General features: G+C 52.9%; 1 protein-coding gene across 2 annotated transcripts in view; it reads right to left on the minus strand.

The window, feature by feature from the left end:
* The window catches only part of PARVB (parvin beta), a 114,758-nt gene extending 93,429 nt beyond the window's left edge, over positions 1-21,329 (minus strand). For both annotated transcript variants that reach the window (XM_061124364.1, XM_061124363.1), the window contains exon 1: positions 21,143-21,329. In XM_061124364.1, the coding sequence (XP_060980347.1) occupies positions 21,143-21,257 (115 nt within the window). In that variant the 5' untranslated portion in view covers positions 21,258-21,329. The remainder of the gene's footprint in view (positions 1-21,142) is intronic.
* Positions 21,330-23,585: the final 2,256 nt, after the last annotated feature.

The following is a 23,585-nucleotide window of genomic DNA, read 5'->3' on the forward strand; positions in this document are numbered from 1 at the left end:
GGATGAGAGCCCACCCTCCACCCTAACTCTACTTAACTACCTCTGTAAAAACCCTCCCTCCAAGCAAGGTCACACCAAGGGACCAGGGGTTAGGGCTTTAACACCCGAACTGGGAAGGCTACAACTCACGACCTTCTTTCTCCCTGCCCATCCGCCACCCCCACCCCCATCTCTTGGCCTTCCCATGTGCTATTCCCTTCATCTGTCCTCACTTCCTGCTAGATCCAACACATTCCCCAGCTCAGAGCTCAAGTACACCTCTGCAGGAGTGCCGGCCTCCCTGACCCAGGCCAGGGCTGGACCAACACATGTGCTAAGGCCCCCTGGTCCCTGGGAAGCATCAGGGTCTGCTCTGTCTGTTCTGGGACCACCATGGGAGGGACTGTGCCAGCACTGTATAGACTCTGTTCCCAAGGCTGCTCATCGAAGGTATGAATGAACAAGTCAGTGCCTCACTGCATTTTCCCTAGAGAAGGCAGCAGAGGAACCTTTGCCGACAAAGGTCCCTATAGTCAAAGCTATGGTTTTTCCAATGGTCATGGATCAATGTGAAAGTTGACAGTAAAAAGAAGGCTGAGCACCAAAGAATTGATGCTTTTGAACTGTGGTGTCAGAGAAGACTCTAGAGAGTCCCTTGGACTGCAAAGACATCAAACCAAACAATCCTAAAAGAAACCAACCTTGAATATTGATTGCAAGGACTGATGCTGAAGCTGAAGCTCCAGTACTTTGGCCACCTGATGTGAAGAGCCGACTTGCTGGAAAAGCCTCTGATGCCGGGAAGGATTGAAGGCAGGAGGAGAAGGGGGCAACAGAGGATGAGATGGTTGGATGGCACCATCGACTCAATGGACATTAGTTTGAGCAAACTCCGGGAGATAGTGAAAGACAGGGAGTCTGAGGTGCTACAGTCCATGGGGTCACAAAGAGTCAGACACGACTGAGCAACTGAACAACAAGAGGAACCACAAGTCTGCCCCATCCTCTCGCAGCCACTCTCCCAAATGTCATTAAAACCACGCCCTGGAATGACCAGGATGTGGTCACTGAGCTTCCAGGGTGTGGTCCAGACCGAGGAGTGGGCAGAGGTTCCCCGTGCAGCCCAGCTCCTCTCCCACAAGCCCTGGGGCCGCTCCTCTCCCCTCGCTCCCCATCTGTGAAATGGGATTATAACATGCCCTGGGGCTGCTGCGAGGACAGAGGAGCAGATAGTGCACAGGGCCGGGGAGGGTGCTGGCTCGGAGGAGGCATCAAAGACGAGAAGGAAGGCAAACCACAGCTCCCGCCAGCCGCGCGTGCAGGACCTCGCTTATCCTCCAGGCCAGCGGAGACCAGGCTGCCGCTCCCCTGTTGTCACTACCAGCGAGGGCCCTGAGGCTCGGTCAGCAGACTCCGGCACGGAAACCCTGCTGGCCCTTTTCATCCTGCCTCAGGTGGTTTCTTGGCAGCTCCTTCCTTGATTAGCAACTGTTAGAATCTGCCCTTTGGAACTCAGGGAAGGTCATGGAGCCTAGAGTCATGCCTACAAGAAATGGGCGGGGGAGGGGGGCGGTGCGCAAAAAGGCTTCTGTGCCCAGGAGCCGCACAGGGTCCTGGGCGGTTTCAGCCTCAGCTTCCAAGTCCCCAGCCGCGCCTTCTACTCTGTCCTGAACCAGTGGAGGAAATGAGCCCGTGAGAGCACCCTGCGGTCTCACTCGGGATTCTGCAGAACCATCCTTGTCTAGCTCCCACTCTGGCTGACCCTACTGGGATCTTGGGCTCCAAAATCACAGTGGATGATGACTGCAGACATGAAATGAAGACACCTGCTCCTTGGAAGAAAAGCTATGACAAACCTAGACAGCATATTAAAAGCAGAGACATCACTTTGTCAAAGCTATGGTTTTTTCGGTAGCTGTGTACGGGTGTGAGTTGGACCATAAAGAAGGCTGAGCACCAAAGAATTGATGCTTTCGAACTGTGGTGCTGGAGAAGACTGTTTGTTGAGAGTCCCTTGGACTGCAAGGATATTAAACAAGTCAATCTTGAAGGAAATCAACCCTGAATATTCATTGGAAGGACTGATGCAGAAGCTGAAGCTTCAATACTTTGGCCACCTGATGTGAAGAGCTGACTCACTGGAAAAAAAACACCCTGATGCTGGGAAAGACTGAGGGCAGGAGGAAAAGGGGCAGCAGAGGATGAGATGGTTGGATGGCATCATTGACTCAATGGATATGAGTTTGAGCAAACTGGAGGAGATGGTGAGGGACAGGGAAGCCAGGCGTGCTGCAGTCCATGGGGTGGCAAAGAGCTGGATGCATCTTAACGACGGAACAACAACAATCCCTGGCTAGCACACAGTCTGGCTGACGCTGCCAGAGCAGTAAGTGCCCCTCTTTTAATCAGGTGAATCCAGGAGCTGCACAAGGAGATAAGGTATTACCGAGACAGCCTGCCTTGGCTTTATGACTGTCAGCTGCTCCATCCTCTGTGCCCCGACCCCAGCCTCTATCAGACTTGCCAGGTGGCCACTTGAGAGCTGACTTGGTCCACCTCCAGGGCGATGGGCTTATCCCCTCCTGCAGTCAGCTCCCTGCCGGGCCCCTGACCCCCATCGGCCAAGCCCTGCCAGCTGAACGACCTCCCCTGGTTGTCAGGGATATCCATCCACAAAGGCAGTTCAGTTCAGTTCAGTCGCTCAGTCGTGTCTGACTCTCTGCGACCCCATGAATTGCAGCACGCCAGGCCTCCCTGTCCATCACCAACTCCCGGAGTTTACTCAAACTCATGCCCATTGAGTCGGCGATGCCATCCAGCCATCTCATCTTCTGTCGTCCCCTTCTCCTCCTGCCCCCAATCCCTCCCAGCATCAGGGTCTTTTCCAATGAGTCAGCTCTTCGCATCAGGTGGCCAAAGTACTGGAGTTTCAGCTTCAGCATCAGTCCTTCCAATGAACACCCAGGACTGATCTCCTTTAGGATGGACTGGTTGGATCTCCTTGCAGTCCAAGGGACTCTCAAGAGCAAGACCTCAGCAAATGGTAAGAACCAGGCAAGTGAGCAAGAGAGGGGGGCCCTGAAGCGCAAGAACCAGTCAACACCTGGCACACGAAACAGTTCCACTTACAAGAGCATCCAGAGACGGACCACCGGGGACAAATCTAACCAAGGAGGCAAACCTGCACGCCGAGGACTACACATCCCTGCAGGAGGACACTAAGGAAGAAAGACCTAAACAAACAGAAAGACATCCTGTGTTCCTGGACTGGAAGACTTAGCATTGTTAAGATGACAATCCTACCCAATTTTGACATTCAACGCAATCCCTACCAAAATCCCAACAGCAATTCTTACAGAAACACAACATCCACCCTAAAATTCATACAGACTCCCAAAGGACCCTGAAGAGCCAAAACAATCTTGAAGAAGCGAGAACAAAGTGGAGGAAAGTTACTACGAAGCTACATGCAGTGTGATGCTGGACACACAGATCCCAAAGTACACCCTCAGCCAAGAGGGAGCTGGTGTTCACTCAGCGGGGAGGAAAGAGCGGGCTTCCCTGGTGACTGAGACGGTAAGGCATCTGGTTGCAACGTGGGAGACCCAGGTTCGATCCCTGGGTCAGGAAGATCCCCTGAAGAAGGAAATGGCCAGTATGCAGGCCATAATACTCCAGTATTCTTGCCTGGAGAATTCCAAGGACAGAGGAGCCTGGTGGGCTACAGTCCAGGGGGTCTCAAAGAGTTGGACACGACTGAGCGACTTTCACTTTCCCTTTTTCAAAAAAGTGGACAGGAAGAGCGAAGGGAGAATCAACACCCCAAGAGCTCAAGGTCACGCCACTGGTCACCCACCCCACCGTGGTAGCTGGTCTCGAGGGAGCTAAGGGAATGCGCTGATGAATGACAGCGTGCCTGGAAGGCTCAAAGATTAACGAATCACAGTGAATGAACAAGAGATGAGAAGCCGGGCACTGGACACCAGTGAAATTGAAATTGTTAGTCGTTCAGTCCTGTCCGACTCTCTGCAACCCCATGGAAAGCAGCCCACCAGGCTCCTCTGTCCATGGGGATTCTCCAGGCAAGAATACTGGAGGGGGTTGCCATGCCCTCCTCCAGGGGATCTTCCCCACCCAGGGATGGAACCCGCATCTCTTATATCTCCTCTATGGGCAGGCAGGCTCCTCAGCAGCCTGGGAAGCCCCATGAGACACCTGTGCCAACAATAAGACCCCTCAGAAGTACTCAGGCCCCTAACACATATGGGCTCATTCCTCCTCCCTGAATCTCTCAGAGCATCATTTCAAAATCATCGTCTTGACCCCGGGGGTCATCAAATCAGTTCTGTAAGCTTATGATCGGCACATTTCTCCAATGACATGAAGCAGAATCATATAGGAAAAGTCCACATGCTTCACGGAGGATCCCATCCTCCCCTCCAGGCTAAGGATCCCACCTCAGAAACAGGCAGGGGCGCTGATCTACGTGGGAGGAAGCGGGACAAGTTCTGAGATTCTGCTCTCAGACACTTTTTTATTTTTTTTTGACAGCTTGATTGAGATAGAATTCACATTCCATGCAATTCACCCTTTGGGGTGAATTCAATGATTTGGGGTCTATTCACAGAATTTTGGAAACATCACTGCAATCAATTTAATAACATTCCCGTCACCCCATGAAGAAGCCCTGGGCCCTGACAGCAGTCACTCCTGTCTCTCCTGCCCACGGCCCCTGTCAATCACTAGCCCAGTTCCTGTCTCTGTGGATTTGCCTATTCTGGACACGCCGTTCAAAAGGAATTGTACAACATGTGGCCTTTTGCGTCTGGCTTCTTTCACTGAGCATCAGGATTTCAAGGCTGATCCATAGCGCAGCCTGTGTTAGCACATCGCTCCTTTTTACTGACAAATAGTGTTCCACCACATGCGGCTTCCCTGGTGGTTCAGCGGTAAAGAACGGGCTTGCGATGCAGGAGATTGGGGTTTGATCCTGGGGTCAGGAAGATCCCCTGGAGGAAGACATGGCAACCCACTCCAGTATTCTCGCCTGGAGAATCCCAGGGACAGAGGAGCCTGGCAGGCTACAGTCCATAGGATCAGACACAGCTCAGCAACTGAAAAAACCATCACCACATTCCGCCATACGGAGAGGCCACACTGTGTTTCCATTCAGCTGTTGATGGACGTCTGGGCTGTCTCCACTTCGTGGCAATCTCGAACAAGGAGCAAAGACCTGGCACAACCCTTAAACAAACATCAATCTCTTCAGTGACAGCACTCACACTCTGCTTCTGATCAAGCCAGCTAAGTGTTTACAGAAAGGATATTCTTTTCTTCCAAGGGATTTTTCTAAACAAGAAAATTAAGAGCAGCCTACAAGCAGGGCTCTCAGAAAGAAAATCTAAATAATAATTGTAGAAATGTGTCCTTGTGACGGGGCCCGAGCAAAAAATAAAATACAACCAAGCCCAGCTGCACACAATAAGATTGAAAGGCTGTGTGCGTCTCCAACAAAATTTCAAATCATTAAAATCTCATTATACTAATAATATGTTTTCTAGATCGACTTAACTAAAACACTCTCTTCCCCTAACAAAGTGGAGACGTTCCCAGAAACAGTCGCAGCGCGGGGAGTTTGAGGAGAAAGTGCAACCCCCCGGGACACCTGGTCTCCTGGCCCATCTCCGCACGTCCAGGCAGGTTTGCTGCCTGGACCCGATCGGACGACTGGCAGACGTTACTGTGCCGGCCAGAAAGTTCACTGAGGTTTTTCCATGAGATGCGATGGAAAAATCTGAATGAACTTTTTGGCTAACCCAACACATCAACTGTGCTCTAGCTTCTGAGCTCTCCTCCCTTCACTTAGGTTCTTTTTTAAGTATTTATTTATTTGGCTGCACCGGGTCTTAGTTTCGGCACACAGCATCTTTGACCTTCCCTGCGTTAACGAGGGATCCTTAGTTGCAGGACCTAGTTCCCTGACCGGGGATGGAACCCAGGCCCCTTGTATCAGGAGCGAGGAGTCTCAGCCACTGGACCACCAGGGAAGTCCCTTCACTTGAGTTCTTCTCTCAAGTTTTCTTAAATAAATGCAAGCAACTATCCAAATATTAATAGGCCATGACGGTCTCCTTATATTTTATTCTTTCTGTTCAGTTACTGCCGCCTGCAGCCTTCACTTTCTGCACCTGTTCTGTATTTGATGGATATGGTGGGGAGTGGCCACAATGGTAAATTTTATGAGACCGATGGTTGACATCTAGGTAGAGCTAATGATGTGCGAGCCCAGGCGTTCTCCTCAATGTTCACGATTATAATTTTCAAGTGTGCAGAAACATATAAAGAACTTGACTGTGAACACCTGTATACCACTGCCTGGAGTCTAACATTTTTCTGTAATTATTTCACTACGTATCCATCGATCCATCACTCTATCTAGCAATCTATCTGTATTAGTTGCCTGTGGCTGCCTTAACAAATTACAACACATGCAGTGGCTTAAAACAACATATATTTAGTATCTTAGAGTTCTAGAGGGTCAGAAGTCCAATTGACTTGGGTACCAATTCCACTTCTGAGCACCAGCTGTGATTCTAACACCAATTCCAATGTGTATGGGGTTTTTGTCCACATCAAGCAATTCTCGAGTGCTGGCCTGCTGCCTAACAATTCAATTTGGCTCTCTCTGTATAAAATACATAACCAACAGGACCTAAATTTCGCAGGCTAACACCGTGGTGTCAAGAGGGCTGTGTTCCCTCTGGCAGGCGTAGGAGAAACTGTTTCTTGGTTTTTCCAGCTTCTACAGGTGCCCACGTTCCCTGGCTTGTGGTCCTGCATCACTCCAACTTGTTTCCACTGACACATCTCTTTCCCTTACACAGACCTCCTGCCTTCCTCCTATAAGGACCCTGTGCCCACCCGGATAATCCAGGATCATCGCCCCACCCAATCCCCTCAACTCAATCACATCTGCTAAGTCTTTTTGACCATGTCAGGTGATGGAGTTAAGACTCTGGGTAACAGGAAGTGGACATCTCTGGGGACATCTCTGTGATCAGCCTGCCACACCATCGTAACGTTCATGCATTTCAGAGTAAACTGCAGACAGAGATACTCTGCCCCTAAACTTACACATCTCTATCTAGAGCACTGTATTTATTTATAATTCTTTTTTTTTCGAGTTGAAATGTGCATACATTGAAATGCACATCAAGATAGAGGACATCCTCATCAAGATAGAGGACATCCTCACAGTAACAGAGGATGCCATCTGCCCCTCCCCACCCAGGTTCCAGCCCACTCCTGAGGCAACCAGCAGAGATTAGCTGTGTCCATCTAGACCTCCTCCTCCTGAGAAACGGGGTCACGGTGAGCACTCCTTGGCCTGGCTTCTTCTGCTCGGCACTGCGGCTTTGAGAGTCAGGGGGCTGTGCACACCGGTCACCTGTTCCCCCTCACTCCCGGGAGCCCAGCCCACCTCTCCATCCTCCTGTTGACGGGCGGCCAAACTGTCTCTGGGGTTGGGTTATCGTGAATAAAACTGTTATAAACATTCTGCTACAAGGCTTCATAAGGACACAGGTTTCTATGTCTTTGAATATCTCATCTCGGAACTGCTGGGTCACAGGGAGGAGAGAGGTTTAGTTTTTCAAGCAACTACCACACTGAGGCCCTAAGCCTCGGCTCCACTGTAAACCCCACCTCCAGCGTGTATGAGCCTTCTGTCTGCCCCACTTTCCGCCTGAACTGCGGTGGGATCATTGTAGCCATGCGGGCAGGTGTGGCGTGTGTCTCTCTGTTTCTAATCTGTGGTTCGTTTCCCAGGTGACTAACGATGCTGAGCTGAGGTCTTTTCCAGACGCATGCTGGTCATCTGCACATTGTCTCGGATGCAGCATCTGTTCAAACCTTTATCTTTTACCTGGTTGTCTTTCTATTATCAGTTGAAGGAGTTCTTTCCATATCCTGGACACCAGTCCTTTATCAGACATGCACTTTGGAAATTGTGATCATGGTGATTTGTAATAAGAAATACCTATATCTGATCTTCATCCAAATTCCTGGCTCTAGATCCTAAACCCTAGGAATTTCCTAAGTGATGAGAGCAACAAAGGCATCTTATGTGAATGGGGCAACTTGTGCAAAGCCCCTAGGTACTCTAAGGATGGGGGTGGAGGCCAGAGGAACCAACCATGTGATCAGAGATTTGGTACTTGCAGGCACTCCACCAAACTTCTGGGAAGGAGAGAAGGGCTAGAGAGGGACCTGCCCAGTCTCCAGTGGTCACGGAGTTAATCACCCGTGCCTACGTAATGGAGCCTTTATAAAAGCCCAGAAGGACTGGGTCCACAGAAGCTCCAGGCTGGTGAACAAAGTAGGTACGGGGCGGGGGGGGGGGGGGTACCCCTTCCCACATACCTCACCCTGTGCATCTCTTCCATCTGACTGTCCCCGAGTTACATAATCTTATGACAAACCAGCAACCCACTGAGTAAAATGTTCCTCTGACTTCAGTGAGCCACTCTAGCAAAGTGATCAAACCCAAGGAGGGGGTTGTGGAAACCTCAGGTTTATATCTAGTCAGTCAGAAGCACAGGTAACAACTTGAACTTGTGATCGGCAACCAAAGTCAGAGGCAGTCTCGTGGGACCGAGCCCTTAACTTGTGGAATCTGACGCCATCTCTGGATAGTGTCTGAACTGAATTTTTTTTACTTGAGGGATTTACAATGTTATGTTAGTTTTCAAGCATACGACAAAGTAGGGCTTCCCTGATGGCTCAGATGGTAAAGAATCTGCCTGCAATGCAGGAGACCTGGGTTCGATCCCTGGATCAGGAAGATCCCCTGGAGAAGGAATGGCAACCCACTCTAGCATTCCTGCCTGGAGAATTCCATGGACAGAGAAGCCTGGTGGGTTACAGTCCACGGGGTCACAAAGAGTCGGAGATGAAGGAAGCAACTAACACTTTCACTTCACTTCATACAGCAAAGTAATTCAGTTATATGAACACACATATCTGTTTTGTTCAGATTCTTTTTCCTTATAAGTTATTACAAAATAGTGAGTTCCCCGTGCTATACTGTAGGTCCTTGTTTGTTATGCACTTTATACAGAGAGAATGGGATTGAATTGTTGGGCAACCGGCTAGCGCTGGAGAATTGCTTGTTGTGGATAATAAAAACCCACACACATTGGAATCGGCATCAGAATCACAGCTGGCACTCAGAAGTGGAATTGGTACCCAAGTCATAGGAATATTTCCTTCCACGTGATTGCTTGATCTCACATCATTTCAATGAATAACCCAATTCCCCCAAACATCCTTTGAGTTAAGGACTCTTTATAGAAAAGGAAACTGAGGCACGGGATAGGGAAGCACCTTGCCCAGGTCCGGGCCCCCAAGAGCAGCAGGACGAGTCACAGACCTCAAAAGTAAGTCCCCAGGCCAGCGGCCTTAACCACTACACAGACTGCCTCCTGCTCACGCAACAAATACACAAAGATCATGGTAAGTGGACAGCATTTCTTAGCATCTCTGGAGAGGGGATGGTGACACGCCAAGCTGGGGGACCCAGGTTAGCCGGGAGCTGGCCACAGAGCCCACAGCCTCTGGGAGGAAGGCACGGGACGTAGCGGGCAAGTGGGCAGCACGGGGCTCCACCTGCAAGCCAACGGGGCAGAAGAAAGAGTGCACGTGAGGGCCCTGAGCCAAGGAGGATGGGGAGACGGGCCGAGCGCCGGGCAGGCAGCAGGGGGTGGAAGGGGCCTGGCCTGGGTCCTGGAGCAGCCCAAAGCCGCTGGGGTTCTGTCTGCTTTCTGCAAATGCCAACAAGTTCACTCAGCACACAGTGGATCTCATTTGTCTCCTCCAGAGCATCTTTCTACCACCGGGGCTGAGTGGACCTCATGCCGGGAATGACAATGACTTCACTGCAGACCAGCTAGAAAGGTAACTGACATCTGAAAGGCTCTTCCAGTTGACAAGGTTGGTGGAGATTAAGAGCCAAGGCTGCCAAGGTTTTAATCGCACGGGCCCAGCAGCGTAACCTCCTGCAGAGCCCCTGTTTGCTCATCTGAAAAATGGGAATCACTAAGAGGTACCCACTCACCAGCTGTGCGTGAGGATTAACCGAGTCATGCATGGAGTGGCTAGCACTGTGCCCAGAATATCCCAGGTGCCAACAAGCCTCAGCTGTGAGCCCCGACCTGAGTCGACTCTGTTCTGGGTAATTTTTTTTTTTAATCTTTCTCTCACTTCTCAGATGAATGCCCTTTCAGCTTGTATATATCAAGGTCTTACTCTGAAAGTAAGGTATGTCTTTCAAAGTTAAGACTTAACTTCACTCGGGTCTTACTTTGAAAGATAATATTAATTTTTAAAACAAAAACAGAGGATGAAGACACTTCGAGGCTTTGGGAAAGCTGTCCTTCCAAGTCTATTTGGTCTATGTGGTCAGTGAATTCTGACCACCACAAGCCTGGTGTCCTCTTCCCCAACCTGCTCAAAGGACACTCTGCCCACATACTTAAAGCAGCACCTGGATGCTTCGAGCAGACTCCATGGTGATAGGAGAAGCAGCAAACACCAAGGGTGGCCTCGGCTCCATTGAACCAGACAGCTGCTTCCGGGACTGCTGGATTCAAGCAAGCCCTGAGACTCAGGAGACCTTCAATCTGTCTTCACCTTGTTAATAACTCAATATTAAGCTAAAAGCTTAGTTTAAGCTTTAGTTGAGAAGATCCCCCGCAGTAGGAAATGGCAATCCACTCCAGTATTCTTGCCTGAAAAATCCCATGGACAGAGGAGCCTGGCAGGCTACAGTCCATGGGGTCACAGAGTCAGACACGACTGCGCGACTAACACTTTCTTCACTTTTCAAACTAAAAGCTAGAACTTTTGGAACTGTAACTTTTCAGATGAAAGTATGAAAATAACTAACTTATGAAAACAACAGGCATCAACTATTAAGATGGTGTTATTTGGGGAAACCAACATCCCTAACCCACTCTGCTTGACAAGCAAGTAAAGCTTCAAAGACCGAGACCAAGGACAATGCCTGACAAGCAAGCATTCCAACTACTAACCTGCAAACATAAGAATCTACTCAGATTCACCTAACGTATTGCTTCCTTAGGCTGCTGGCAAGGAAGAACCTTCAGGGGCCAGGATGGGCGAGGATGGCTGCTGAGCTGGTCTCACCCCTGGGACCACTGAACCCCAGCTCAGAAACACCTGATGCCATGCAGATTTCCATTTCTCGGCAGCACACACCTCAAGGTGCATGCTGCTTCCGGGTCACACTTGGGCAGGACAAGAGGTAGGACCCCAACATTCCCCAAAAGGCAAACAACTTAAAGCATCTATGTCTCTCTGACACCAACCGCCCACTAGCACCTTCATGGGACACGCCGTGAGGGAAGCAGCCCAGAGCTGCTGACACGATGCAGGACCACAGTGAGAAGAGGCTTCTATTCCAGGGAGGACACTCACTCAGCAGTGAACCCACCCATACACACGCCATATACACACTTCACTAATTTAGTCCCAGCATCCTTTCCCCAGCCCAGATGCAGCCTCAGAATCCTTCATAACACACAGGCAGACAGTCATTACCACTTGAACTGTCAGGAGGAAACAGCCAGCCAGCCTGGCCCTACCAAGAACCAGCTCTGTGTCAATATCGTACCTGTCAACATTATCAGTAAGTAACACTTGCTTCCCTGGTGCCTCAGACAGTAAAGAATCTGCCTGCAATGTAGGAAACCCAGGTTCAATCCCTGGGTCGGGAAGATCCCCTGGAGAAGGGAATGGCAACCCATTCCAGTATTCTTGCCTGGAGAATCCCATGGACAGAGGAGCCTGGCAGACTATAGTCCCCAGGGTCGAAAAGAGTTGGACATGACTGAAGTGACTTAGCACACACACACAGGCATACATATACGTTATTGTTCAGTCACTCGATCATGTCCAGCTCTTTGCGACTCCAGGGACTGCAGCAAGCCAGGCTTCCCTGTCCTTCACTATTTCCCGGAGGTTGCTCAAACTCATGCCCATTGAGTCAATGATGCCATCCAACCATGTCATCCTCTGTCATCCCCTTCTCCTCTTGTGTATGTACAACTGAATCACTTTGCTATACACCAAAAACTAAGATGACATCGTCAATCAACTATACTTTAAAAAACAAAGCAACATTTCAATGAGTCAGAAGCCACCAAAAGCTCCTTGAATTGACTGCAGTTCACATGTATATTCTCCCACCCCAATAGCACTGAGTTCAGGCCAGCAGATTAACACCACTGCATCAACAAATGTCTATAAGGCACTCCTAGACTTACTAATGGGCTTCCCTGGTAGCTCAGCTGGTAAAGAATCCACCTGCAATGCAGGAGACCGTGGTTCGATTCCTGGGTCAGGAAGATCCCCTGGAGAAGGGATAGGCTACCCACTCCAATATTCATCAGCTTCCCTGGTAGCTCAGCTAGTAAAGAAGCCACCTGCAATGCAGGACACCTAGATTGGATCCCTGGGTTGGGAAGATCCCCTGCAGGAGGGCATGGCAACCCACTCCAGTATTCTTGCCTGGAGAATCCCCATCGACAGAGGAGCCTGGTGGGCTATGGTCCATGGGGTCGCAAAGAGTCAGACACGGCTGAGCAACTAAGCACTGTACAGACTTACTAAATGTCTCTTCAGTCACCACATAATATGGTAAATAATAAATATACTCCTTAGAAAGTAAAGCCATTTTTCATCTGAAACCTAAAAGGTCAAGCGTATGGCTAATACAGGGAGAAAACATGCTTTCTTCAGGTACATCTTTGCTGTGATGGAACCGCACATTTGAAAACAAGAAAATAGCTGGGTAAAACTACCTGCCCTCTGCTGACCACAGCAGGGGGGAAATCCATCACACAGAGCACTTAAAATCCACTCACAGCTGGCACTTACCCACTTACATCCGCTAACCATCCTTTAATTATTCTGACGACTGGACAGGGAACGCGAGGGTAAGCAACTTCGGGATATACGATAAATATTAATTCCACAGACTGGGGACAGGAATTCAAAGCTGAGCTCCTCTGATGAGTGTGGGGTTGCCAAGGCGACCTGACTCTCCAGGGACCACTCAGGTATAACCAAGATGCTAGGAGGACCACAGAGAGTTAGCTGAAGGGTAATGAACACAAAGTCATCACTCCGGGCCCAGCATCTCTACCGAAGCAAAGTTTCTGAGAGATTTCAGCAGATGGCCAGGAAAAAAAAAAAAAGCCCAGCATGAGACATGCTGACGTGCCTACGTGCTTCTCTCTGAAATGCCCCGGGTGCATCTGGACAACGGTGGAACAAACAAAGAGAAATGTTGGATCTGAAGATTATAAACAGAATAATAAGCAAAGGAAACCTAACCAAACCATACCAAGCCCCACTGAAAGCCACTTCCTCTCAGCCACAGAGAGAGAGGAAAACAGAAGAGTGATTTCCAGTGACTCCCCAAGGAGTGTGTGCATTGCAGGGGCCGAAAGACTGACCCCCTCTCAGACCAAGAGCAGCTCCCACGGGCAGAGGCAGCCCTGCTCGGAGAGGACACGAGAGGGTTTGGAGCGAGAAGCATGGCAGGGTCTGTTGAAAAGCTCACAGCCCACGGGATTCAAACAGGACCTACACTGACCTCTCTTCCCACCGAACATGCTAGAGCCCACTGGGCACATGGCCCCAGGCCCTCAACCGCTCACCTCCCTCCCCTTCTTACCAGCCACCCTCTTTCCTTCCTTGTACGTCAGGAGGTCCAACCCATCTTCCCTGTGATCTGTAGTGATCTCTTCCTAAGCATCTTGCACCTCATCAAGGTCATCATGTCAGTAAAAAGCCCCAGGTACATCCCACCTCCCTGGACAAAGGAGGCCACACTCAATATAAATCCCTTCCCTTGGTCTTGCGGCAAAGAAAGACACTATTCCATTTTTATTTTCAAAGGTACGTGGGACAGTGTGCTGAGATCTGCCTAAAAGAGGATGTGGAAATCACTTCGAAGTCGCCATCTGCCCCCAATAAGCTCTTTATGCAAACACCCCGAAAAGCTGTGAACTCCACACCTCCCCAGGTGCCTCAGCCCGGGGAGTAACTGGAAGCAGGGTCAGGGGTCCTGGAGAACCGCGGGCCTCGTCTAATCTGTTTCTATGCAAAGTTCCTTCCGTCTCAGAGCAGCCTCTGGGTAGCTGCCTCTACATCAAGCCCTGCAGCTGCGGTTTCCTCACGTCTCAGGAATCCTGCTGCTCCCAGCCCCGCACACTGCCTCCAGGAAGCCCACCCTGCCTACAAATACACTCCAGGTGTTTCCTTACCAGTTGCCCCAATCCAGTTCACTTCACACCAGACTCTCCAAAGTAGCAGGGATACAGATCAGACACTGGCGCCCACTATTCACCAAAGATGACAGGGTCCGGTGACCACTCCAGCCTGCCCTGAGGCTGACCACGGCCCACACACCACACCACAGTCTGGCCGCTCTGAACGGCCTGCACTTCCCCAGCGGGATTAGCTGGGGGCCTCCTTCACAGCCCCTCCGATTCAGACTGGGTATCCCCCCAGGTATCCGTCACCACATCTGCCCCCGGCCCCACAGTGCCCAGACTCCTGAGGACAGGCCTGGGTCAGGTCCCCGCAGGCCACCAGCTCCCAGCTTCCAGCTCAAGATCCTCTCCCCTGTGTCCTCAGGTCCTGGGAGCTCTGGGAGCCTCCTTCCTCTGCTGTCCTGGGACGGAGGCGAGCGGGCCTTCACCTCCCCACCCCCACCTCCCATCCATCTCCCAGCCAGAGCAATTATGGAGGACTCAATTGCAATTTCCACTGAACCTTCACGGAAGTTTTCCATGTCTCTTCACTCTCCGTCCAGAGAGGAGGGGGTCTGCCAGGGACACCCCATCTATCTCCAGAACCCCAGGTGACTCTGTGTTTGGGCCACACCTGCTTGGAACCAGCTGGCCCAGCATGGGTAGCCAGCCCCCGTGGGCGGTCCTGATTCTCCCCCTTAGGAGACTGAGCTGAGAGCCCCGGGGGGATGGGTGGAGGGTGGGGTCCCTGCGGGGCATTTCCAGGCCCTGGTGGTTGGTTGAGGGCCGCTGAGGAGCTGCGCCACCCCTGGGGCTCCTCAACCTGCTCTTGGTTCCGCAGACACCCCAGGAAAGAAACACCAGGCTCCCCAGCTCAGCGCTGTCAGCCGACATTGCATGGGGCTGTCCAGTGCATTTCGGGATGCCACTCCAGTCGCGACACTGTGCCCGTGTCCCCCGGGGCAGGACCTCCCCGAGCTGAGAGCCTGAAAGAAAGGAAGTCGCGCAATCGTGTCCCACTCTTTGCAACCCCATGGACTGTAGCCCCCTAGGCTCCTCCGTCCATGGGATTTTCCAGGCAAGAGTACTGGAGCGGGTTGCCATTTCCTTCTCCAGGAGATCTTCCCCATCCAGGGATCAAACCCGGGTCTCCCACACTGCAGGCAGACTCTTTACCATCTGAGCCTCCAGGGAAGCCCAAGCTGAGAACCACTGGTTTAAACTGCAGCTGCCAGGTAAGGTTGTGTTTCCTCAACCATAAAGTGAGGGCAAAAGTCCCGTCTTGCAGGTAACTTGTGGGCAGGTGAGAAGTCCTACCCTTGCCGGGCTAAATTACACAGCACCTCTGTCCAGGTGCTCTTCTTAGAGATGGGTTGAGGTGGGGCGGTGTTTGGGGACAGCACAGAGTTCACGCCGCTGGTCACTCAGTAAAGAACAGCGTGAACCGAAGGGGACACACTGCAATCAGCAGGGCTGGTTTCGACTGACTGACGGTCTCTCCTGGAAGTTATTTAAAACCCAGAAAAGCAACTCAATACTTTCAACCCTCAGGGCAAAGTCGCAGCCACCTGGTGCCTCTTTAGATCTCGTTCCTGAGGTTTCAGTCAATATCCTGCTCATTTATCTCTATGTGTGCATCAAGCGCTCAGAAGACGACCAGGTTGAAGAAAGTCAGAAAACAAGTCGCAGGGCCGGAGAAAGTGTTTACCAAAGACGCATCTGATAAAGGATTTGTATCTAAAATACACCAAGAAGTCCTAAAACTCAACTACAAGAAATCAAACCACTTGATTTAAAGAATACAGGACTTCCCTGGCAGGTCCAGTGGTTAAGACTCTAAGTTGCCAAGGCAGGGGCACGGGTTCGATCCCTGGTCAGGGAACTAAGATCCCACAGGCCACAAGGCGTGGCCAAAAAAAAAAATAAAATAAAGGATACATTAAAAAAAAAAATGGGCCAAAGATCTGAGCAGACACTTTGCCAAAGATGTACAGATAACACACGCGCCTAGAAAAAGAAGCTCCACATCACGTCATTAGACAATGAGAACCTAAAACTGCTCTAAAAAATGTAATTACAAAAAGAAAAGCAATCAGGGAACGGCAGCTTCCTGAACACTTGCTTTCCCCAGAAAAGCAGGAGGGACAAGAGCCTCTGGCTCAGCTGTGGTGGGTTCGGCTCTCACAGCCTGGCGCTGGTCCTGGGGTCTGGGCAGAGGGTGGAGGTCAGGGCAGGTGGGAACCTCTCAGGCAAATGGGTAGAGGGGCGCCTGTCCCCACCTTCCATCCAGGGCCTCCCCGCTCCAGAGCTGGACCCCTGCCTCTAAGGACTTTACACAGCTGCAAGGGCATCTGTCCTGGGGCACCCCTTCACCCCGTCCTGGCCTGCGGGACTTCTGGGTGTCACCCGTGGTCACCAGGGAACCCTCACGGGGGGTCTTCCTCTGTGCCTGCTCCATTCAGCTCATTAAACCGAACCACTTTACCGAGTGGCCCTTCACAGTCCCTGGGCTTTCTACGGGGAGTTTTGGGGTTTTTTAAGTGTTCCTTTCCACTTTTCCCAACGCCCCACTGTTCATCACAGTTCCGTTTTCTAAGCCGGGCCACCACATGATGCGACTTGCTTCCCTCCCATAGACCATCACAGCCTTAATCATGCTATGAATTCACCCAGGGCACTTCCTGCAAACCTCAGAACACATTTCTGAACATGACCTCCCCTGGCAAAGTGACAAGATGTTCACCCCCAATACGTGCGTGCCTCAGCGCTTGTCACGGCCCCAAGCTCTGCAATGTCAAACGTCCCAGGCGCCGGGATCTCTAACTTCCCAGCAGCGTGGTCCTTGTCCCAGCGCCCTCCCCCTCACCTCCACCCACACTCCTGAACTCATTGTGGACTTTCTAACAAAAAGGAAATGAAACCCACTGCACAGCTGGCAGCGCCCAGCACACCTCGAATCACTGTCTTCCCGCCAGTCCCTGGCAGGCAAATGAGCACCTTCCCATGGGGAGCCTGGGAGGGGCCAGGACTGCTACAAGTGAACCACATGAGTGGCAGGGAGGGCAGGTTGCCAAGGCAGGTTGCCAAGGCAACAGGCCTAGAGGGAGACCAGCAACTCTCCATCAATCATTCAGGACCTCATTCTCCAGCCTTCGCACCTCGGCCTCCCTCCCACTCCCCACTCCTTCCGCTCTTCCCACAAGACAGACAGAAGCCACTGCGCCCTTCCAAGGTCAGTCCTCTTGGAATTCCTACATCCAAGCTTGATTAGCGTTTGTGACCTTCTGTTTGCATGGGGCGGGGGGTGGGGGGTGCCAGGCACCCCAATCTTGAGAAATGAGGCAGGGGACCCAGATAACTCACACAGCAAAGCAAAAGCAGCTGGAGTTCCCTTGCGGTCCAGTGGTTAGGACTCAGCGTTTTCACTGTCAAAGGCCTGGGTTCAATCCCTAGTCAGGGAACTAAGATCCCACAAACCATGTGGTGTGGCCAAAACAAAACAAACAGGAAAAAAAAAAAAAAAACAGCTATACTACAGAAATATCTCTTTCCTTCTGCTGTTTCATGACTATTTTGTTCATCACTGGATGATGCCGACTACTCTTGGTATATTCAAATTAAACCTGATTCACCCTTGATTTTCTAGACGCATGCTAGTTCACAAAGGCAAAGACAAACACTTTGGTTTGGAACTTGGGGCTAGTCCATGAGTTCAGGCATTTGCTCTTCATATTCCAAGGGAGTAAACGTCACCTATCAAAAGCTGTCATTGTCCACAACATTCCACTGACTCGCTATTCTGTGAGAGATAGCTGTCCTGGTTCTTTCGGGTCTCAACCCAAACATCACCTGCTCTGAGGCCTTCCCCAGGCACCTGTCTGATTGCACTTTTACACCTTCTTCCTGGCAGATATTATTATAGACCTGTTTTATTTATTACGGCTGAGTCCCTGGTCCACAAAAGAAGAGCCTTGTCCATCTTTTCTTCCTAGGGTCCCACGGCAGGCAATGAATGAATTGGAGAGTGTATGACATTTGTGTTTATAATTGCCGCAAGGCATAAGGAGGAACTGAAATGATTTTGGTGAGCGTGACAGATCATTCCCACTGCCCCTCTGATCTGCAGATCAGAGATGTAGCGGGAATGATCTAGGGTGGGGGAAGGCCACTTATCATCTCTTTTAGGAGGTGTGACTTGATATAAGTAACGAAAGACAGTCTGGATCTTAAATGTCAGGCTTAGGAAAGGAGTGACTCATCTGCTTGGTACAACGTGTCAACTGAAAAAAAAGCACAACCTCAAAGTTGAGAGTTATGTTTTACTCGGTGGACAAAACTGAGGACATAAGCCTGGGACACGGCAAGCTCTGAGAGAGGGCTCCAGAAGATGCAACAGAGGAGCCAGAATATGCAGCAGTTTTTGCAACAAAGACTGGGGAGTCTGAACATCAAAAGATCACTGTTAATGAAAGAAAACCAGATATTTCAAGTTAAAGCATTTAGTACTTTTCTATGTACGGATGTGAGAGCTGGGCCATGAAGAAGGCTGAGCACCGAAGAATTGATGCTTATGAACTGTGGTGCTGGAGAAGACTCTTGAGAGTTCCCTGGACAGCAAGGAGATCAAACCAGTCAATCATAAAGGAAATCAATCCTGAATATTCGTTGGAAGGACTGATGCTAAAGCTGAAGCTCCAATGCTTTGGCGGACTCATTGGAAAAGACCCTGATGCTGGGAAAGATTGAAGGCGGGAGGAGAAGGGGACAACAGAGGATGAGATAGTTGGATGGCAACACTGACTCGATGCAAACTGCGGGAGTTGATGATGGACAGGGAAGCCTGGCGTGCTGCTGTCCATGGGGTCACAGAGAGTCAGACACGACTGAGCGACTAACGACAACAGTGCACGGGAAGCGGCCCAGGTCTAGGATCGCCGCGACCACCCCTGGGATTCGCCCCTCAGCTCCTGGAGCCAGCGTCCCCGTGCTTCCTGGGGTGAATCATGGGGGGAGGGGCTGCTCAGCAGGATTTGTCTCCATCCTGAATTAATGCCACACCCTCTCCCTCACTGATGTGGCAGGCAGCGTTTTTTTCATTGATAAAGTAAAGGTGAAAGGCCCTGCCCTCAGGGGGAACCATCTAATGTGGTAAAACTGTCCCTGGTGGGAAATGCATGGACACACACGGACACACACACACACACACACACACACGGACACACACACACGGACACACACACACCCTGGGAGGAAGGTGGGTCACTGTCTGTACAAATGCATGGACACACATGGACACATACACGGACACACACACACAGACACACACACGGACACACACAGACACACACACACACACCCTGCCATACACGGACACACACACACACACACACACCCTGCCATACACGCACACACACACACACACACACACACACACACCCTGGGAGGAAGGTGGGTCACTGTCTGTACAAATGCATGGACACACATGGACACATACACGGACACACACACACACACGGACACACACAGACACACACACACACACACACACACACACACACACACCCTGGGCGGAAGGTGGGTCACTGTACATCTGCTCAGCCCTCGAGGTAAAAGATCACAGACATCCCCAGGAATACACACATCAAAGAGAGAAATTAACATGGGGCCACGTGAGCCTGTAAGCCTGTCCTTGGGGTACACACGTCCCTGGGGGGTACACTCGCCTGGCAGGTAGGAGAAGACTTTCTAAAGCACAGTCAGGCTCCGGGCGGTTTAGGGAACTCACTGCACACCCCTGAGTGGGGATCCTCTCTCTCCCAAGGTCCAGACTACCGGCAGCTCCCGGCAGCCTGGTTCACAGCCACCCCAGCGTAACCCACCCTCAGCCACAGGGAATCTGGGCCGGGGGAAGACTCCCCTGACCAGAACAAAGGGAAAAATCAGGAATGCAGTCCTGGGAGAGGCCCGGGGAACAGCCGTGTTTAAAGAACACAAACAAGAGGCCCGAAGTCACATCTCCCACAACTCTTAAAAAAAAAAACTTGTAAGAGGTGGCAGGAAGTTTTTTAGGATAATTTTCGTGGACCCGCGAAGGCAAACATGGAGGGGCCTCTGCAGTCCGTGCGGGCGGGCCTCGCGGCCTCGGGCATCCGTTTCCTCCTCCCCTCTCGCCCACGCTGGGGGCGCAATCCGTGCAGTGCACCGCACCCCGAAAACCAGCGGGCCCCCAGCAGTAGGGTCGCCCCGCAGTGGTGCCCAATAAATGCTCATCGAGCGGCCCCCAGGCAGGGCTGAAGGCGCGAGCCCGCGGGAGAGGAGGCTAAAGAAATGGCTGGTGAGCGGGCCGCGGTGGGCGCAGGGCTGTCTCCAGCGGGCCGGGGGGCTCGTCCCCACGGCTGCTCAGCGTCCTGTCCTCAGCAGGAGCCAGCGATGCGCGTTTCGATGACGCCAGGAGCCCAAAGTGGGCTCCAGGAGCCGCCGGGAGAGGGGGCGCCGCCAGGCTGGCGGCTGGTTCCCGGCCCGGCGGCGTTTAAAGGGGGTCAAGGGCTGTCCTGAAGGTCACGGCGGCGCGCTGCGCGGGCCCGGCGGGCTCAACGAACCGAGCGCGCGGGTCCCAGAGAGGAGAGGCAGCATGGTGCCCGCAGCCGCTCAATCGGGTCCGGCGGGGACTCGAGCCGCGTGGTGCCCGCTGCGCTCCACTGGGTCCAGGCAGGGCTCGGCGCTGTGCGCGCGCGGGCGCGCGGGGCGGGTCGGCCGCCCGCCTGGGTCCCGCGGGGCGGAGCGCGGCGCGGGCGCGGCTGGAGGCCGGCGGCGGGCGCACTCACCCTCCTTGGCCTTCTTCTTCCTCGCCAGCGTGCCGCCCAGCTTGCCCAGGAACGACTCGTCCTTCTTCATCCTGTGGGGCCGCAGGGCGGGCGAGCGCAGCGGCGCGGAGGACATGGGGGCGCGCGGGGACCCTGGTGGTCGGGCCGGGAGCAGCGCGTCTGGGAGCCGCCCTGGTCGCCGCCGCCGCCGCCGCCGCCGCTGCTCGCCCCGGGGAGTGGCCGGGAGGGCGCGGCCCCGGCGCCGGCCCCCGCCCCCCGCCCGCCCCTGGCCCCGGCGGCATCCGCCGCCCGAGGTCTGGCTCTGGGTCACCACGTCCAGCCCGCGAGAGCCGTCGGCAGTTCCCACGCGCCGCGTCACACTCACTCTCCAAGCGCAGCGGTGGTTCCGCTCCTAAATGCCGCCAATCGGACAGACCGCGGGCCCTCTGCCCCCTTTTGTTCTATATGTTTGAGCCCTGGACTCTGGTGTCCTTACCTGGGCGCCGGGGTTGGGGGTGGGGGGGTGCGGGCAGCGAGGCAGCCAGGGCCACCACCTTTGCACAGCCGAGGCACATCATATAAGAACACAAATGGGTCGTTTCATTTGCTGAGCTTTTCCCACAACCAGGCCAGGGGCCAGGGGGAGCCCTTGTGACCTGTGCCCGCCCTCTAGAAGCTTGGCATGATGGGCAATGCGGCTACATGAGTACCCTCCTGCACACCTCGCCCTGTCCCAGGGGAACTCCTGGTGATTCCGACAGAGGAATGAGCCCTAGTGGGTGGGGGGGGGGGGGGGGGTGTTCAGGGGGAGGGCGGGGCAGGAGAACCAGAGGGGACAGTGTCGGGGCTCCCAGGAGGAGAGAATAAGATGAGGAAGAGGTTTACGGTGGAGGTGATGTGGAGGACTTGGGTTCTGCAGAGTTGACTCTGGGTGAGGTGTGACAGGTGCGTGGGGAAGGAGTGAGCCCGGGGCCCAGGTCCTAGGCCTCGATGACTCAGGAGAGTTGTGAACAGGTTTATGGAGAAGCTCATAGGTGGAAGGCGCCCCAGGCTGGAAGGGGTGGGAAGGGTTAAGCCTGTTTCCTGCTGGGCCCAGGCCAGCGGGGCGGGGGCCTTCCCCAGCAGATAGAGACTATCAGAGGAGGCCCGACTGGGGAGGAGCAGGGGGCGGCCAGGTCCCGGTGTGGGCAACATTGTTTTTCGTCTCCCTGAGGGCTGGCCCAGTGCTCCACAGCACACTCTAACTCCTCCGGTTCCTGGAGCGGAGGTTTCTGTTAGCCTGCCAATTGGTGCCAGGCCCTGCCCTCCCACGGAGATTGCGCTGATCACAGGGGCAGAGCCTTGCCCTCCCGGAGCTGGTGATCTAGGGGGACACGCACGCCCCGCAGTTAGGAACCCAGCCGGGGGGGAGGGCAGCCGGAGTGTTATGGACCAGGAGGCTTGCCCTGCGTAATCACCAGAAACTGATCAGAGGCCAGACAAGGCTCCCAGGCAGGGCTGTACTGGGGGCCCTGCTGCAGCCAGGGGGAGCGAGAACGAACCACAGGCCCCCTTCCTCACTGCCTGGGGGGTGGGCAAGCTGGTTCTTTATATGGGGTGAGTAGGGGGGGTGTCCAGGGTCGGATGGGAGGGGTGGCTTAGGTGGTTTGTCACCCCTTAGTTGATCTGCAAGGAGATCCGGCCAGTCCATCCTAAAGGAAATCAGTCCTGAATATTCATTGGAAGGACTGATACGGAAGCTGAAACTCCAATACTGTGACCACCTGATGCGAAGAACTGACTCACGGGAAAAGACCCTGATGCTGGGAAAGATTGAAGGCAAGAGGAGAAGGGGATGACAGAGGATGAGATGGTTGGATGGCATCACCGACTCGATGGACATGGGTTTGAGCAAACTTCGGGAGTTGGTGATGGACAGGGAAGCCTGGCGTGCTGCAGTCCATGGGGTCACAGAGTCGGACACAACAGCGACTTAACAACTGAACTGAACTGAGGTTATGTTGAGTACAGGAGACAGGTACAGTGCCTTGCTTCTGCTCCTGGTTCTTCAAAAGTGGCAGTGGGGTCTTTTTGGTCTCTCTGTGTCTTTTGTCCAGTCTCTGTGTCTTTTGTCCAGAACTTGCCCTAACTGCCCATGCACGCAGTTATTTTTAATCCTGTATTGAGAAGTGTGTCCAGGTGCAGGGATTGCAGCAAAGCGTCCGGGTCCCAGGCCTGTCTCAGGAAGAAGAGAAGGGATATGGATGTCCTCACCTGCTCCTTAGAGGCAGGCAGGATGGAGAGAACTCAAGGGAAGACCCAGGTACCCGGGAGAGGGGAGGTGAGCCAGGGATGCAGGCTGCCCGGTGTGACTGAGTGAGCGGACGAGGTAAGGAGATCAGTGATGCCGCACCAGGAACCCTGAGGATGGGTTGAATCCAAACCCCAAGCCAGAGACCAATTCAGAAGCTACTGTAAGGGGCGA

The sequence above is a fragment of the Dama dama genome, chromosome 22 (assembly GCF_033118175.1).
Source record: "Dama dama isolate Ldn47 chromosome 22, ASM3311817v1, whole genome shotgun sequence".
Classification (NCBI taxonomy): Eukaryota; Metazoa; Chordata; class Mammalia; order Artiodactyla; family Cervidae; genus Dama; species Dama dama.